Source organism: Anolis sagrei, chromosome Y (genome assembly GCF_037176765.1).
Source record: "Anolis sagrei isolate rAnoSag1 chromosome Y, rAnoSag1.mat, whole genome shotgun sequence".
In the NCBI taxonomy this organism is placed as follows: Eukaryota; Metazoa; Chordata; class Lepidosauria; order Squamata; family Dactyloidae; genus Anolis; species Anolis sagrei.
Window position 1 is genome coordinate 31,602,024 of NC_090035.1, and position 17,980 is coordinate 31,620,003.

Sequence of the window (17,980 nt, forward strand, 5' to 3'; positions counted from 1 at the left end):
GAGACAGTTGTGTGTTCTGATGCCAAGGACTATTTTGGCTTTGCCTTGCAGGTCTTTAAGGACTGGAAGTGCCCAGTTCTTGAAGTGAAAGCAGCAGGCCTTCAGCTCTTCATCAGCTCATTTGGCTTATAAAGGGAAAGGGGGGAAAGTGAGTGAGGAGAGGGGATGGCTTTGACTATTATCCTAAAATTGAAACAAAGGTCACATGGGGAGTTGCTTCATTCCTGTCAGACTCTGGAAGATGTTGGAAGTAAAATCAAGCTCACAACAATAAAACGCTAGAGACAAATGATTTATTTCTTCTTTCTACAATCCTAAAAAGACAGTTCTATAGTTTTCCCGCTCAAACCTCTTGTATATATCAGCCCCAACTCCCATATGCCTCTTAGTGGCCAAACACTGTGCCCAGTCTTTTAACTGCAGTTTCAATTTCCCTCACAAAACAGATGTCTTATTTACACTACTTTCCCCAACTGTACCCAGCCTCCCTCCCTCGACCTCCCGCTGAATCCTAACAATTCCACTTTTTGAATAACCCGTGGCACTAAACCTGTGGCACTAATGCAGCCCCTGGGGTTCTCACCTGTGTCACCACACAGTAGGTGTTTGGGAAAGTTCAGGTGTACTTTTATAAATCTAGATGGTCTTCTTTTCTCCTTGCTTTCCTCAGACCACTCCTGTGACCATGCAGGTGAGTGAAGGGCAGCAGGTCCAGATTGTCCAGGCCCAGCCACAAGGGCAGGCTCAGCCAGCACAGAGTGGGAGCGGGCAGACCATGCAGGTCATGCAACAGATCATCACCAACACAGGCGAAATTCAGCAAATACCGGTGAGAAGCCAGCATCACACTCACGTACTATCAAGTCAGTTTCCTGTCGTAGTCACTGTGAATCGTACACTTGGTATCTCTGCACATGCGCAGACAGCTTTCGGAACCTTCTAGAAGTAAAAGAAACACTTTAGACCCAGCTAAGCCCGCCCACCTCCCTCGAGTATAAGTACCCCGTGGGCAGGGTTAGCCAGCAGTTCTCTTTTCCGTGCTTCTTTTGCAGCAGCTTGAGAACCTCTCTCTCTCTCTTTGCGAGCTCTCTTTTGAATTTTTTGGCTTTGAATGGACTGTTATTTGGACTAAGGTACGTCTTTAGCGATTTGGACTTGTTTCACCTCATTGTGATTATCGACCCGGACTGTCTGTCCTCTCTCTTGTCACTCTCCTGCTCCAATCCGGCCTGTTGACCACGTCGTCCCTGCCTGCCGCTATGTCCACCTCCTCCTTTAAGAGGTGCGCTAATGCCAGCTGCCCTAATACCTTCCCCAACACAGATGGCCACTCTCTGGCATGTTTGGGCGAGGGGCACCTTACCCAATCTTGCCCAGTCTGTCTGACCTTTACTGCCCAGACGCAAAAAAACAGGGAATCGCGCCTTAAAGCGGCCCTGTACGAGAAGGCCCTTTTGCCACCCCCACCCCCCAGGGGCAAGCTGTTAACCAACTTTACTTACTTTGAGCCGTGCTGAGCCTTTAGCCAAGAAAAAGGCTAAGAAGCCCAAAGACAAGGGCCTCCAACATGGCTGCCGGACTGCTCCGACAAAGAAAACGGCTCCTAAAAGGGCGGGAAACCCTATGCCTGTCATCTCGGCTCCTCCCCGCAGAGATTCCTCCTTGGGAGGCTCCGCGCGACCTCTAGCGATGGCAGATGGCGTTGCGCAGGCTGCCGGCAACGCCGCAATCAGCCCATGTCAGCGTGGGCCTGAAAGGCCTGTGGATGGAGTCCCATCGGCTCCCGCAACACCAACTCCTCTGACTCAAGAGAGCCATACTATCCCCGAGGCAGACATGGGAGGGAGCCCACTGGTGCTCAATGGTTCCCCACCAGCACTTACCCCGGCACCGATCCCATCAGGAAGCCAGGCTTGAGGATGCCTCCACTAGCTTGCCTGCGGATTTCAACAAGTTCGCCGCACTAGTGGAAAGGATGATTAAAGCTCTCTACATCCCTGCTCTGAAACCCCCAGAGCATGTGGAGGATCCCATGTTCCCTTCAGAGGAACAAAATATTGTTTCCTACTCAGCCCTTCCTATACTACCGTACCTGTTGAAACTAGGTAAGTTAGTTGATGTGTCTCCATCCCTGGTACCTGCTGTTCCGAGGCGCTTAGATTCTCTGTATAAAATTGATATGTCCACTGCAAAATGGGTCTCAGCATCCCCCAAAGCAAACACTGTGGTGGCGGAAGTCACAAAATCTAAATGCCCTAGAAACTCCCTCACAGCTCCACCCGACAGGGAGGGCAGGAAGCTAGACACACTGGGAAAAAAGGCTTACCTCTCAGCTAGCCTCTTCACTTGCATGGCCCACTATACGACATACATGAGTGGGTACCAGACCTTCCTCTGGAACCGAACCCTACATTGACGCCCTGCCTGTGGATGATCAACGCCTCCCCAGGACATTGCAAACCGAAGCTTTAGCGTTGTCCAAACTACAAAAGGACTTTGTGAAGCATATGGTGGAAACATCTGGTACTTGTTTGCTACCGCCACATCCATAAGAAGGCACGCATGGCTAAGGGCTTCTAACCTTTCCAAGGAAAGGAAGGCTCTTGTTGAGGACCTTCCCTTCCACGAAGAGGGATTGTTCAACCCCAATACCGATGACAACCTCAACCAAAAACAAGATGTTAGGCAATCTGCCTTTAAATTCGGTTACATGTGGCAACCGTACCAACAACAAAAGGGCAGGTGGCAGCCCTCCCCCTCTCGTTACCGGAAGCCTTTTGGCAGTTCCTTCTCGGGTTCCTATAGGAATAGGTCAGGGTGTCAATCCAGATTTCAGGGAGGAAGGCAAACTCCATACTTCCAAAAACCAAGGTCCCAACCCCTCCAGGGGAAAACTAAGCCTGTAGGTGCCTCCAAGAAGCGCCTCTGATGCCCAGTACCCAAACACGGAGGCAGAACCCCCTCAAGTTCACTGTTCTCCCCAAGTTGATCTACCCTACAATACCCACTTCCCACACTGCCTGGTTAACCCCGACTCGGGGCATTCAGCAGGGCCAGTGCCCAGCTTTAGGGACAGGCTCTCCGCTTTCTATCCTGCATGGGCAGAAATTACCTCGGACACCTGGGTGTTGTTCATCATTTTGAGGGGATACGTCATTGAGTTCGAAGACCACCCTAGACTTGGCCTTTTTTGGGATACCCAACCTCCACCACAGTTGATGCAAGAGATTGACATGTTGTTAAAGAAAGGGGCTGTCTCTGTTGTTGACCCTGTTGTTGTTCCATTCTGCTTCTTCTCCCACTATTTCCTTGTTTCTAAAAAGGGCGGTGGGCTGCGTCCCATCCTGAATTTAAGAGCACTAAATAAACACATTGAAAAGAAGCAGGGGAGCTGAGGGATGATTTATTGTTGCCACCAATTTGAAAGGAACCAGTATTCAGGAGATTTTACCCCAGTTCCCAATTTTAAAAAGACTTAGCCAATTTGCAATGGCGGTTGCCGATTAGGAACCAAATTTACCATCAAGTTAGGAGGGAGGCTGTTCAATTGCACCTCCTCCTTTATTAAGAAAGTAATAACTTAGTAGTGCCTTGGACTGCGAGAAGATCCAACCAGTCCATCCTCCAGGAAATAAAGCCCGACTGCTCACTGGAGGGAAGGATACTAAAGACCAAGTTGAAGTACTTTGGCCACATCATGAGGAGACAGCAAAGCCTAGAGAAGACAATTATGCTGGGGAAAGTGGAAGGCAAAAGGAAGAGGGGCTGGCCAAGGGCAAGATGGATGGACGGCATCCTTGAAGTGACTGGACTGACCTTGAAGGAGCTGGGGGTGGTGACGGCCGACAGGGAGCTCTGGCATGGACTGGTCCATGATGTCACGAAGAGTCGGAGACGACTGAACGAATGAACAACAACAAATTACACTATATATACTGTAGCGTGACTGGAGAGAAGAATGTAGATTTATTTGGTTACTTTTCCCTACGTTTCTGCCACCACGTGAGGTAAGTTGTAATATTGTGAGAAATGGTACTTTGTACACAGAATAGATGGAGCTGAGGCAATCTTCAAATAAAAGTTAACAATTTTATTAAATACACAGCGTGTGGTTGCAAGACGTAACTTTTCCTTGTTGCACTTGGAATAATACTTGTAACTTTAACAGTTCATTCTTTCAAGTAACACAGTATCTTTCTGACGTAGAGCACTTGTTTCAGACAAAGTTTCCATACAGAGATGTTTCCCTTAGTTGATCCTCCCTAGATCAAAAACTAAGTAAACTATTCTTTACCCTCTCCTTAGACTAAAAGAATTCCAGCTATGTTTCACCATTCGGCTGCACTAGCCTGAGAAACTTCCAATAGCCAAACCCAGCTTTTCAAAGCCTCAAAGTTTTGCTTCACAAGTCACTCCGCCACCTTTCCTTTCCTTCTCTCTTAACTCCTCACTCCTGTGAACCGAACTCCTGACTACTCACTTCTCTAAACCTAAACCCTAACTGATTTTAAATGCCTCTAGAACATGGCCATATAGCCCAAAAAAACCACAAGAACCCAATGATTTTTAACTGTCGTTTTATCAAACTCTCACCTCTAAGCTCCTCTCACTTCCCTCTCTCCAGCATCGGTCTCCATGGCAACGCACAAGACTCCTCTGACTTAGGCCGCTCCAGCATTACTGCAGCCAATCTAAACACAAATACAGTTAAAATCATACAATTTATAATCAACTCCTGTACACACATCAAGCCCAAGAAATTTCGTATGGTGTCTCTCACCTCCATAACCCCTGCTCCTGTCTGGAGGCGTCTGGTTTGCTACTATAGATCTTAAGGATGCATATTTCCACATTTCCATCGCCTTGCATCACCGCAGGTTTCTCTCATTTAGAGTTCAGGGGCAGACATACTTCTTCAATGTATTACTCTTTGGGCTTTCCACTGCCCCGTTGGTCTTTACTAAGTGTGTGGTTGTGGCACACCTTAGAACAAGAGGTATCACGGTTTTCCCTTATATTGACGATTGGCGTCTAGTAGCTAGATCCCGACGACAACTTCAAACACATATCTCCACGGTTTTGTCTCTACTCCAGTCTTTGGGCCTCGTCCTCAACCAGGAGAAGTCCGTACTGGTGCCGACTCGGCGTATCCTGTTCATTGGGGCTGTGAAGATGAGCAAACCAATTGTGCAGATGCTAGCCAATTGCAGAGGTTGCAAGCCAATTGTAAAGGATGCACGCACCAAATGTACAGGTGTGGATGATTATGGAGGGAATTATTGTCAAGCCTCTGTTGTTGATAAGAATATGTTATAGAGGAGGCCAATTGTTATTGGTAATTTAAGGTAACTGCCACCAACGTGAGGTATTGGAGGTACCACCGATGAGATCTGGCTCTACAGACACAGATTAATGGAGATGAGATGGTCTTCAACAAAAGTTAACAAGTTTATTGAGTACAAAGCATATGGTTGTTAAATGACTTATAGAACTTTGAATATAACTTAGTTTGTTACACAGTCCACATCTTTCCTTGATCAAATCCTGGATCTCTAGTCCTTCCCTGACTAGAGATCTTAACAAGCTTCCTTTAGTCTACTTTAACTAAAGAAACTGGTCAGGTTTCTCCTTTCAGCCTTCCTAGACTGAAAAACCTCCAGCTATTCACACCTCTCCCAGGCTTTTCCAAGCCTCTATACTCTCTCACTCTCGGACTCCAACTGCTCCTTTTCTAAAGACGCAGATAACTTCTCCTTGGCTCCGCCCACTTCTCACTCTCTGAGCTAGCCTGCCTGGTTTCCTTGGCAACGCTCCCTGTTGGTTCAAACCAGTTAACTCTAGTCTTAGCTACTGTTACTAACACAAACATATACTCTAACAGTTAAACATATACATAGTATCAATGACTTATGCACAGGGGCCCTCCTGGATTCTACCTGCGAGAGAGCCTTCCTTCCGGAGGATCGCTTTGTCAAGCTTCAAGAATTGATGGAGCAGGTCACGACAGTGCCCCAGGTGTTGGCCAAACAACTACAGGTTTTGTTGGGACACATAGCTTCGACCACGTCAGCCATCCGCCATGCCAGGTTACAGATGCGGCCACTCCACTTTTGGTTCCTGTCCAATTTCAATCCCTTATTGGACAACCCATCCACCAAATTGTCATCCCGTCCCCCCCACTGGGTCCGCTCTTCACTTCAGTGGTGGCTGGACCCAACATGGGCATGCTCGGGACTATCGTTCCACTCCCCTTCTGCCACAAGAACTGTCACTACAGACACTTCACTGATGGTTTGGGGCGCACACTCCCAAGGCCTGGTCGCCCACGGGATGTGGTCAGAACAAGGCGCCATGCTTCACATAAACATTCTAGAGCTCATGGCAGCCAAAAAAGCTCTAAAATCCTTTGAAAGGGTGGTCACAGGTCAGGTAATACACATTCTCACCGACAACACCACGGTGATGTATTACCTCAACAAGCAGGGGGGCACCCACTCACGGACGCTCCTAGCCTTATCTACACAGATCTCGGAGTGGTGTATAGACAGGGGAATCCATCTGATGACAACTCATGTGCCGGGGGAACAGAATATGTTAGTAGACGGGCTCAGCCGCAATCCACTGGCCCACCACGAGTGGTCCCTCAATGATGTGGAAACCCAGAGACTCTTTCTGGCCTGGGGTTCCCCCGAGATAGACCTCTTCGCGACATGGCTCAATGCCAAGTGCCCTCTGTTCTGCTCCAGAACTCATCCCTCTCCGGAGGAGGGGTGTCTGGGGGACGCCTTCCTACACACATGGACGGGTCGACCGACCTATGCCTTTCCTCCATTTCCCCTCCTGCTGAGGGTAGCGGCAAAAATCCTCAGGGACAATGCACACTGTATCTTGGTGACTCCATGGTGGCCCAGGCAACCGTGGTTCCCCCTCCTCAATCAACTGTCACGGGGCATTTTCTTTCAATTTCCATCCAGGATAGACCTGCTAACATCCCAACAAGGCCTAGTACTGTACCCAGAGGTACACAAACTGAGGTTGACTGCATGGCAAATCCTCCCCACCCTCTAGCTCTCATCTCGGGTCTGTCCCCTGCAGTGCTGAAGATCATTGAGGCAGCCCACAGGTCTTCCACCAGACGATCCTACCTCCATAAATGGAACCGCTTTTCTTCCTTTTCAAGTCACGAGGGGTGGACCCTGGTGTTGCCCCTATCCCCATTATCCTAGACTTCCTGGTGTCCCTATCGGATGCAGGTTTGGCCTCCCTGAAATGTTACCTAGCTGCCATCTCCTGGTTCAGGAGGAAGTTGGGTTTACCCTTTTGTTTTACCAATCCCCTGGTTAAGACCTTTTTGAGAGGGATCATGAACATTAGACCTTCCATAGCTCCCATCGCCCCTTCCTGGAGCCTGGAGGTCGTGCTGAGTTCCTTGATGAGATCCCCGTTCGAACCGTTAGCAACTTTTAGTCTTACTTACCTCTCATGGAAGACCGCCTTTTTGGTGGCCATCACTTCGGCCAGACAGGTCAGCAAACTGTGCGCTTTTAGGGTAGATCCTCCGTATCTCAGATTTCACTCAGATAAGGTTGTCCTGAGAACTGACAAAGCCTTCTTGCCTAAGGTCTCTACACGGTTTCATGTCTCGCAGGAGGTGGTTCTGCCTTCCTTCTTTCAGAACCCTACCACACCTTTGGAAAAGAACTTACATTTACTTGATGTCCGTAGAGCCCTTGCCTTCTATACAGATAGGACATCCTCTCTCAGAAAGTCCCCCAAGTTGTTTGTTAAATACTGTTCTGTTGTGTTAGGTTTGCCTGTTTCCTCACAGAGACTAGCTTCCTGGATCGTGTCGACGATACAGCTTTCCTGACGATACTGTATGGCTGGCAAAGAGCTTCCTCTTCCCATCAGGGGTCACTCGATTAGATCGGTTTCTACGTCGGTCGCTTTCTGGAGGGGTGTCCCGTTGGATGCCATTTGTCGAGCGGCCATTTGGACTTCACTGCTTTCTCTTGTATCTCACTATAAGTTGGATGTTGTTTCTAAGAGGGATGCTCAGTTTGGTAGAGCTGTTTTATTTTCAGCAGTGGCATGAGACGCACCATTCTACTCCATTAGCTCGCTAATCTACCAAGTGTACGATTCACAGTGACTACGACAGGAAATTATAAGTTGCTTACCTGTAACTAGTTTCCTGAGTAGTCACCTGTGAATTTGTACACACCCACCCATCCTCCCCTCGAGTCATGCCACGCCTTCTGGCTGCTTTGTGGCGGAAGAGAACTGCTAGCTAACCCCGCCCACGGGGTACTTATACTCAAGGGAGGTGGGCGGGCTTAGCAGGGTCTAAAGTGTTTCTTTTACTTCTAGAAGGTTCTGAAAGCTGTCTGCGCATGCGCAGAGATACCAAGTGTACGAATTCACAGGTGACTACTCAGGAAACTACAGTTACAGGTAAGCAACTTATAATTCTACTATTTCTTTGTTCTTCTGTTTTGATTCAAAAGTTCAGAAAAAGCAGTCATGATGTGCCCAGGACTCCTAAGGTTCCATAACCAAATGCTGGATGCTGCAGTACTCCTACCACACACAGTTACCCTGAAATAATATATGATCTTTGCTGTCTACTTCATATGTGTTATTGTGTATATGGTTAGGGTAGAGCAACATTTCTCAACCTGGGGGTCGGGACCCCGGGGGGGGGGGGGGGGGTTGCAAGAAGATTTCAAAGTGTTTGCCAAAGACCATTAGAAAACAAATATTTCTGATTGTCCTTGGAACTCCTTGGCGGAGAAGGCTGAAGATCTCTCTGGTTGTCCTTGTCTTCCTTTTTTGAAACAGCGAATCTTCTCACCAAAAGCTCTCCTCCGCTTTGATTATCCTGCCTCTCTTGGAGTCCTGCCCTGCATGGAATCTCTGTTTCTGAGACTCCAAGTGGGGAAAGGAGAACGGGCGTGCTTGGCGCAATGTGGTGTGGAACGCATGTGCAAGTGAAGGAGAGCGTGTGACTCTGGAGGGAGGCTCATGCCAGCGATTGCCTTCAAGGCATGGGGGTTCTGTAATTCTATCGTTGGTGGGGTTCAGAATGCTCTTTGATTGTAGGTGGACTATAAATCTAAGCAACTACAACTTTCAAATGTCAAAGTCTCCCCCTCCCCCCAAACTCCATCAGTATTCACATTGGGCATATTGAGTATTCATTCCAAGTTTGGTCCAGATCCATCATTGTTTGAGTCCACAGTACTCTCTGGCTGTAGGTGAACTACAACTCCTAAACTCAAGGTCAATGCCCACCAAACCTAGTATTTTCTGTTGGTCATAGGAGTTCTGTGTGCCAAATTGGGTCAATTCCATTGTTGGTGGAGTTCAGAATGCTCTTTGATTGTATAAATCCCAGCAATTACAACTCCCAAATGCCAAATCAATCCTGCCCCAACCCCACCAGTATTCAAATTTGAGCGTATTGGGTATTTGTGCCAAATTTGATCCAGTGAATGAAAATACATCTTGCGTATCAGATATTTACATTATGATTCATAACAGTAGCAAAATTACAGTTATGAAGTAACAAGGAAAATAATTTTATGTTTAGGGGTCACCACAACATAGAATCATAGAATCAAAGAGTTGGATTCTCTGCTTAAAAGCCTCCAAAGAAGGAGCCTCCACCACACTCCAGGGCAAAAAATCTCCAGAGAATGGCCATTGAACCCTAAGGTTGGAGGGACCCCCAAAGGCCACCCAGTCTAACTCCCTTCTTCTAGACAGGCACAATCAAAATCCACCCAACAGATGGCCATTCAGCCTATATTTCAGTGGTTCCCAACATTTTTTTTGACCAGGGACCAAAAAAAGTTGACCAGGGACCACTCTCCAACTAGTACCAAAAGGGTTACGAATCAGTTTTTGGTCAACTTTAGATTTAGTTTGGTTATTTTGGGGTGCTAATTCAGAAAATTGCATTGGATAGAGCACATCAGCTCTAGCTTCTGATATAGAACACTAGCTGTGCCCTGCCACGTGTTGCTGTGGCCTTTAGTAAGAGTTTTGAAGTCTCTGCCTGGCCTCTCTTCCTTCCTTCCCTCGCTCTCTTTCACTCTCTCTCTCACACTCCTTCCTTTCCCCTCTTTCTCTCTCTCTCTCTCTCTCTCTCTCTCTCTGGCATGTCTCCTTCCTCCCCCTTCTTTATGCTTGTGTGTAAACTTGAGTATTTTCTGTTGGTCATGGGGGTTCAGTGTGGCATGTTTGCCCCAATTCTGTCGTTGGTGGGGTTCAGGATGCTCTTTGAGTGTTGGTGAACTCTGAATCCCAGTGACTACAACTCCCAAATGTCAAGGTCTATTTCCCTCAAACTCCATCTGTGTTCATATTTGGGCGTATTGAATGCTTATGCCAAGTTTGGTCTGGATCCATCATTGTTTGAGTCCACAGTGCTGTCTGGATGTCAGTGAACTACAACTCCCATACTCAAGGTCACGGAGGGAAGGGGTAGGGCCCCCACCCCTTCCCTCCCTGACTCACTCCTTCCCTCCTCCCTCGCTCTCCGGAAAGACATGCCCCCTCCCTTCACGCCACCCCTTTCCTTCCAGGAGTGAATCACGGAGGGAAGGGGTGGGGCGAAGGGAGGGGGCGTGTCTTTCCGGAGGGGGAGGGAGGAGGGAAGGAGTGAGTCAGGGAGGGAAGGGGTGGGGGAGAAGGGAGGGGGCGACTTTGAAGACACGCCCTCTCCCTTTGCCCCACCCCTTCCCTCCGTGACTCATTCCTTCCCTCATCCTTCCCTCTCCGGTTAGACAAGCCCCCTCCCTTCGCCCCACCCCTTTCCTTCCAGGAGTGAATCACGGAGGGAAGGGGTGGGGCGAAGGGAGGGGGCGTGTCTAACTGGAGAGGGAGGGAGGAGGGGAGGAGTAAGTCAGGGAGGAAAGGGGTGGGGCGAAGGGAGGGGCCGTGTCTTCAAAGTCGCCCCCTCCCTTCGCCCCCACCCCTTCCCTCCCTGACTCACTACTTCCCTCCTCCCTCCCCCTCTGGAAAGACACGCCCCCTCCCTTCGTCCCACCCCTTCCCTCTGTGATTCACTCCTGGAAGGAAAGGGGTGGGGCGAAGGGGGGGGCGTGTCTTTCCAGAGGAAATCTCAAGACGCGTCTGATCAAGCACGGGCTAAAGCCTCTCTTAAGGCGTATTCCGTGGCTATACAGGTGGCCAGGGAATCTTTCACGATCATGGTATCCTTCTGGGACGACTCTCTGGGATGGGTCTCGGGGGCACAGTTCTGTCGTGGCTTCGGTCCTTCCTGGAGGGTCGATCCCAGATGGTGAAGCTGGGAGATGCCTGCTCGGACCCCTGGCCTTTAACCTGTGGGGTCCCGCAAGGCTCTATTCTGTCTCCCATGCTTTTTAACATCTACATGAAACCGCTGGGAGAGGTCATCTGGAGTTTTGGAGTTAGGTGCCATCTCTACGCAGATGACACACAACTCTACTACTCATTTCCACCTAATTCCAAGGAGGCCCCTCGAGTGCTGGATGAGTGCCTGGCCACTGTGGCTATCTGGATGAGGGAGAACAAGCTGAAGATCAATTCTGACAAGACAGAGGTCCTCGTGGTCAATCTTAAACCGGATCAGGGTATAGGGTGGCAACCTGTGCTGGACAGGGTTACACTCCCCCTGAAGTCACAGGTCCGCAGCTTGGGAGTCCTCTGGGATTCATCACTTGAGGCTCAGGCTTTTGCACAACTAAGACTTGTGCGCCAGCTGTGACCATACCTCACAAAGTCTGATCTGGCCAGGTTGGTCCATGCCTTAGTCACCTCTAGGTTGGATTACTGTAATGTGCTCTACGTGGGGCTGCCCTTGAAAATGGCAGTCGGAAATTCCAACTGGTTTAACGGGCGACGGCCAGGATGTTAACTGGCACCCCTTACAGAATCATAGAATAGAATCATTGAATCAAAGAGTTGGAAGAGACCTCATGGGCCATCCAGTCCAACCCCCTGCCAAGAAGCAGGAATATTGCATTCAAATCACCCCTGACAGATGGCCATCCAGCCTCTGCTTAAAAGCCTCCAAAGAAGGAGCCTCCACCACACTCCAGGGCAGAGAGTTCCACTGCTGAACGGCTCTCACAGTCAGGAAGTTCTTCCTAATGTTCAGATGGAATCTCCTCTCTTGTAGTTTGAAGCCATTGTTCCGCGTCCTAGTCTCCAAGGAAGCAGAAACAAGTTTGCTCCCTCCTCCCTGTGGCTTCCTCTCACATATTTATACATGGCTATCATATCTCCTCTCAGCCTTCTCTTCTTCAGGCTAAACATGCCCAGTTCCCTAAGCCGCTCCTCATAGGGCTTGTTCTCCAGACCCTTGATCATTTTAGTCGCCCTCCTCTGGACACATTCCAGCTTGTCAATATCTCTCTTGAATTGTGGTGCCCAGAATTGGACACAATATTCCAGATGTGGTCTAACCAAAGCAGAATAGAGGGGTAGCATTACTTCCTTAGATCTAGACACTATGCTCCTATTGATGCAGGCCAAAATCCCATTGGCTTTTTTTGCCGCCACATCACATTGTTGGCTCATGTTTAACTTGTTGTCCACGAGGACTCCAAGATCTTTTTCACACGTACTGCTCTCGAGCCAGGCGTCCCCCATTCTGTATCTTTGCATTTCATTTTTTCTGCCAAAGTGGAGTATCTTGCATTTGTCACTGTTGAACTTCATTTTGTTAGTTTTGGCCCATCTCTCTAATCTGTCAAGATCGTTTTGAATTCTGCTCCTGTCCTCTGGACTATTGGCTATCCCTCCCAATTTGGTGTCGTCTGCAAACTTGATGATCATGCCTTCTAGCCCTTCATCTAAGTCATTAATAAAGATGTTGAACAGGACCGGGCCCAGGACGGAACCCTGCGGCACTCCGCTCGTCACTTCTTTCCAAGATGAAGAGGAAGCATTAGTGAGCACTCTCTGTGTTCGTCCACTTAACCAATTACAGATCCACCTCACCGTAGTTTTGCCTAGCCCACATTGGACTAGTTTCCTTGCCAGAAGGTCATGGGGGACCTTGTCGAAGGCCTTACTGAAATCCAGGTAGGCTACATCCACGGCATTCCCCGCATCTACCCAGCTTGTAGCTCTATCGAAGAAAGAGATAAGATTAGTCTGGCATGACTTGTTTTTGATAAATCCATGTTGACTATTAGCGATGACTGCATTTGTTTCTAAGTGTTTGCAGACCGCTTCCTTAACAATCTTTTCCAGAATCTTGCCCGGTATTGACGTGAGGCTGACCGGACGGTAGTTGTTTGGGTCGTCCTTTTTTCCCTTCTTGAAGATTGGGACCACATTGGCCCTCCTCCAATCTGCTGGAACTTCTCCCATTCTCCAAGAACTCTCAAAGATGGTTGCCAATGGTTCCGAAATGACTTCCGCTAGTTCCTTCAATACTCTTGGGTGTAGTTGATCTGGCCCTGGGGACTTGAACTCATTAAGAGCGGCCAGGTATTCCTGGACGACTTCTTTCCCAATTTGGGGTTGGATGTCCTCCAATCCCTCATCCACTCCATCTTGCTGAGGTTGAAGACTCTCTTTTTGTGAGAAGACCGAGGCAAAGAAGGCAGTAGTTCTGCCTTTTCCCTATCCCCTGTCAGCATTGCCCCATCTTCTCCTCGAAGAGGTCCTATCGCCTCCTTGTTTTTCCTTTTTCTACTGACATAAGAATAGAAGCCCTTTTTATTGTTTTTAATGTCCCTGGCAAGTCTGAGCTCGTTTTTTGCTTTAGCTTTGCGGACCTTTTCCCTACAGGTGTTGGCTATTTGTTTGAATTCTTCTTTGGTGATTTCTCCCTTTTTCCACTTCTTGTGCATGTCTCTTTTGTGTCTTAGCACAGTTAGAAGTTCTTTGGACATCCATTCTGGCTTCTTTGCACTTGTCCTATTTTTTCTCTTTTTTGGCACGGTTTGCAATTGCGCCTTGAGTATTTCACTCTTGAGAAATTCCCATCCATCCGTAGCTCCCTTGTCTTTTAGTATCTGTGTCCACGGAATGCTGCTCAGCGTTTCCTTCATTTTTTGGAAATCAGCTCTCCTAAAGTCCAAAATGCGGGTTTGACTTGTCTTAGTTTCGGCCTTCCTTTGTACCTCAAATTGCAGGAGCACATGGTCACTTGCCCCTAAGGATCCTACCACTTCGACCGCATCGATCAGGTCCTCCGCATTTGTTAGGATGAGATCAAGAGTAGCCAATCCCCTTGTTGCCTCTTCTACCTTCTGGACCATGAAATTGTCTGCAAGGCAAGCGAGGAATTTGTTGGACCTTGTACTCTTGGCCGAGTTTGTTTTCCAGCAAATATCGGGATAGTTGAAATCGCCCATGACTACTATATCTCTTTTCTGTGCCTGTTTGGTCAACTGTTGGCAGAAGACTTCATCAAGATCTTCCTCCTGGCTTGGGGGTCTGTAGTAGACGCCTACAACGACATCTTTTTGAGTCCCAGTTCCCTTGATTCTTATCCAGATGATTTCAAGCTGGTTTCCCAGATTGCTGTCTTGAATTTCTTCTGCAGCATAAGAGTTTTTGACATATAAGGCTACTCCGCCTCCTCTCCCCTTTGTTCGGTTTCTGTGAAAGAGGTTATACCCCTCGATATCTACATTCCAGCGATAGGAGTCATCCCACCAGGTTTCAGTGATGGCTATGATATCATATTTGTAGTGTTGTGCTAGAAATTGGAGTTCGTCTTGTTTATTTCCCATGCTCTGTGCATTAGTGTAAAGACATGTGAGCCCCTGGGATCTTCCCTTGAGCTGTTTAATTGGGATTATTGTGCTTTTGGTACTTGGTCCTTGTGTTTGTGCAGCCCTCCGTTTAGCCTTCTGGCGATTCCCAGACATTATGGGTAAAGTAGTGTTCGCAAGGCTGTTGTCCCCCTCCCCCGGTGGACCTAGTTTAAAGTGCGTCTAATGAGGTTTGCGAGTCTGTGAGCAAAAAGGTGTTTTCCTACTTGTGTGAGATGCACCCCATCCCTTGCCAGTAGGCCATCCTCCTGGAATAGCAGGCCATGGTCGAGGAAGCCAAAGCGTTCCTCCTGACACCATTTTCTAAGCCAGTCATTGACCTGTACTATTTTTCTGGCTCTTGTGGGTCCGTGTCTTACAACAGGGAGGAGGGATGAAAAGACCACCTGTACATTACATTCTTTTAGCATTGCTCCTAGAGCTCGAAAATCATTTGTGATCTTTTGAAACGTATGCCTTGCAGTATCATTGGTTCCTACATGAATCAACATGAGGGGAGGACGGTGATAGGGCTTGAGGAGCCTGGTGAGCCTCTGAGTGATATGGTGTATTTTTGCCCCCGGTAGGCAGCATATTTCTCGAGCCATCCCATCCGGTCTGGAAATGACAGCTTCCGTTCCTCTAAGGAGGGAGTCGCCTACTACCAAGACCTGTTTACTTTCAGGAATGACAGGGCCCCTTTTGTGCAATGTAGTGTGTAGGTCTCCAGAAAAGTGATCCTGTTTTTTGACTTCTACAGCTACCTGCAATATTTAACTTATCCGCTTTGAGGAACTGTATTAAGTGGTTGCAGCATTAGGAAGGAGTAGAGCCATTCACTTGTCTTAGAAACATATATTCACTATTTATTTATTTACTATATTTATATACTGCCCCTGTCAGCCCCCTGTTTACAGTGAGTATTAAAGACATAAAATACAATTAAAAACAGTCAATTTCAGTATAAAACCAAGTAAAACAATCAATATTAATAAAAACATATATCAATTTGTGTCTCCTAGTTAAAAGCATTATCCAATAGTGTCGTCGAGTCATTCTATTTTTTTCTCCATGTCTGTTATATTGTGTCTGCAAACGCTTGATCAAAGAGCCAAGTCTTGACCTTCTTTCGAAATGTTAAAAGGGAAGGGGGTGATCTAATATCCCTGGGGAGGGTGTTCCATAGCCAGGGGGACACCACTGAGAAGGCCCTGTCTTTTATCCCTGCCAAACATACTTGTGACAAAGGTGGGATCGAGAGCAGGGCCTCTCCAGACGAGCTTAAAGTCCTGGAGCATTCACAATGAGAGGCATCTTTTGGCATGCAGGGGCCTTTGAAAATGAAAATGGTTTCACCTTCTGCAAATCTCTGGCACATCTGAACATTTGAATCAACTCTGTGTCTCTAAAATCCACCCTGATTTTCAACCCCTTCTTTGCCCCAGGGCTGTCTGTCCACTTGCGCTTCCTTCTTCCCCTTCCTGCTCCCACACTGACCTTCTGCCATTTCTCTTTTGCCATTGCTCACTTGGTGACTTTTGCCATTGCTCACTTGGTGGAGTTGGATGCATTCCATGGTGGTGGGTGGTGGGGATTATACACAACTTCTGAGTTTCACGGGGTTAGTGTTCTGGGGGAGAGAGGATTTAGTCACAGACACAAAGCACCATACATCAGCAGCTGAGCGTGATCTTTGCCGAATCTGTTAGCTGTCTATGAAAACTGTGAAGAGACAGGGAACACAAAGAAATAGAGCTTCCAGCTATGGAGGTTCTCCTTTCTTGGCTAAGTGGATGTTCTGTGCCTTGAATGTGAGTCGTGGGTTCAAGTCACTGTCCATAGATCCTAAGTCAGGGAACAGCAGACAAGCAAGTGTTAGAGAGTGAACTGAGTTCAAACATTATTTAACATGTCTGTGCTTTCCTGCAACCCTCCATCAAACTACCTGCTTGCCTTCACACCTGTCCTCCACATCCACCTACTCAGTTCTGGTTGTGCAGAACATTTTGGCAGTGAACAACATTGTGCACTCTGAAAGACAAATCAGAATTGGCTGTGGCTTTGCAACTTTGGCTGCCAAAGCTGACATTTGGCTCTCAAGCTTGTTACCCACCACCTTTGTAAAAACAGCGTATTTTGTAGTCTTTAAAACAAATGGGAAAGAAGCATGTAAAAAATGACCTAGCTGTGAGTCTGAATAGGTGTTTCTCTCCTGTATTCAGGAAAATGGTTTTTTTCACCGTTTTTAAAACTCAACCCTTAAAGCTGCTGCTTGAAGGAAGGGTGCAGGGGGGGGGGGGGCATTTAATTTTAACTTATTGCTTCTGAGACTGCAATGCATTGGTTATGCACAGCAGAGCAACAACTTCTGAAAATCAACCTTGTTCTTTTGGAGGAGCCATTCTAGTTAAAGCATAACTAGGGGTCTCTTGTGACAAACAATTCCCACAGCATATTTCAGAAAGATTAGTGATCTGTGCTTGCATAAAGCATCTGGCTTACCAGTATGGCGTGTGGGTAGGGACTTTTTGCGTGAGTGACAAATGTTGCATTTTGGAGGAGTCAGTGGAGGGGAAAACTCCAAGCCCCATAATTTCTCCTTCAGGAGGTTAGCAGATATTCAGGTACCTTTCCATATTTTCCCCACCTGCTCCTTCATAGGGAAAATATGGAGATAAAAGATGCCAATCTACTAACTGTTAAGCTTTTCTTCCAAAATCTTTAGTGGCTCAAGTAAAACAAATTGCCCAAAGGAGCAGAAAACCGTGAGGAGGCAACAATGGATTTGTGCATGGAAGATTTAAATTGATGCAGTGTGCTAGATTGCTAAACTGCTGAACTTGCTGACCAAAAGGTTGTTGGTCTGAATCTGGGAAGTGAGGTGAGCTCTGCTGTTAGCCCTAGCTTCTGCCAACCTAGTAATTAAAAACATGCATATATGAGTAGATCAATAGGTACTGCTCCGGTGGGAAATTTAAACTGTGGGTTTTTGTGTTGGTGTGGAAAGCGGATAAGTTAAATATTGCAGGTAGCTGTAGAAGTCAAAAAAGTTTAAAAAATGTAAATTTTCACCTCACAAATAAATGTAAATTTTTCTTTGTGGTCTCTGTGAATGCACACTTGTGGAGAGACTGCGCCTGCGTGGGCTCCAACGGAAACTTCTCTAGTTTAAACTTTTCAAGTTTTGGCAGTAACCCCGCCCAGCCCCAGCAGGGCAT

General features: G+C 47.6%; 1 protein-coding gene across 1 annotated transcript in view; it reads left to right on the forward strand.

Annotated features, from left to right (window-relative positions):
- The window catches only part of LOC137095078 (nuclear transcription factor Y subunit gamma-like), a 67,593-nt gene that overhangs the window by 35,497 nt on the left and 14,116 nt on the right, over window positions 1-17,980 (forward strand). The window contains exon 6 of the mRNA XM_067461290.1: window positions 671-829. Within this exon, the coding sequence (XP_067317391.1) occupies window positions 671-829 (159 nt within the window). The remainder of the gene's footprint in view (window positions 1-670; window positions 830-17,980) is intronic.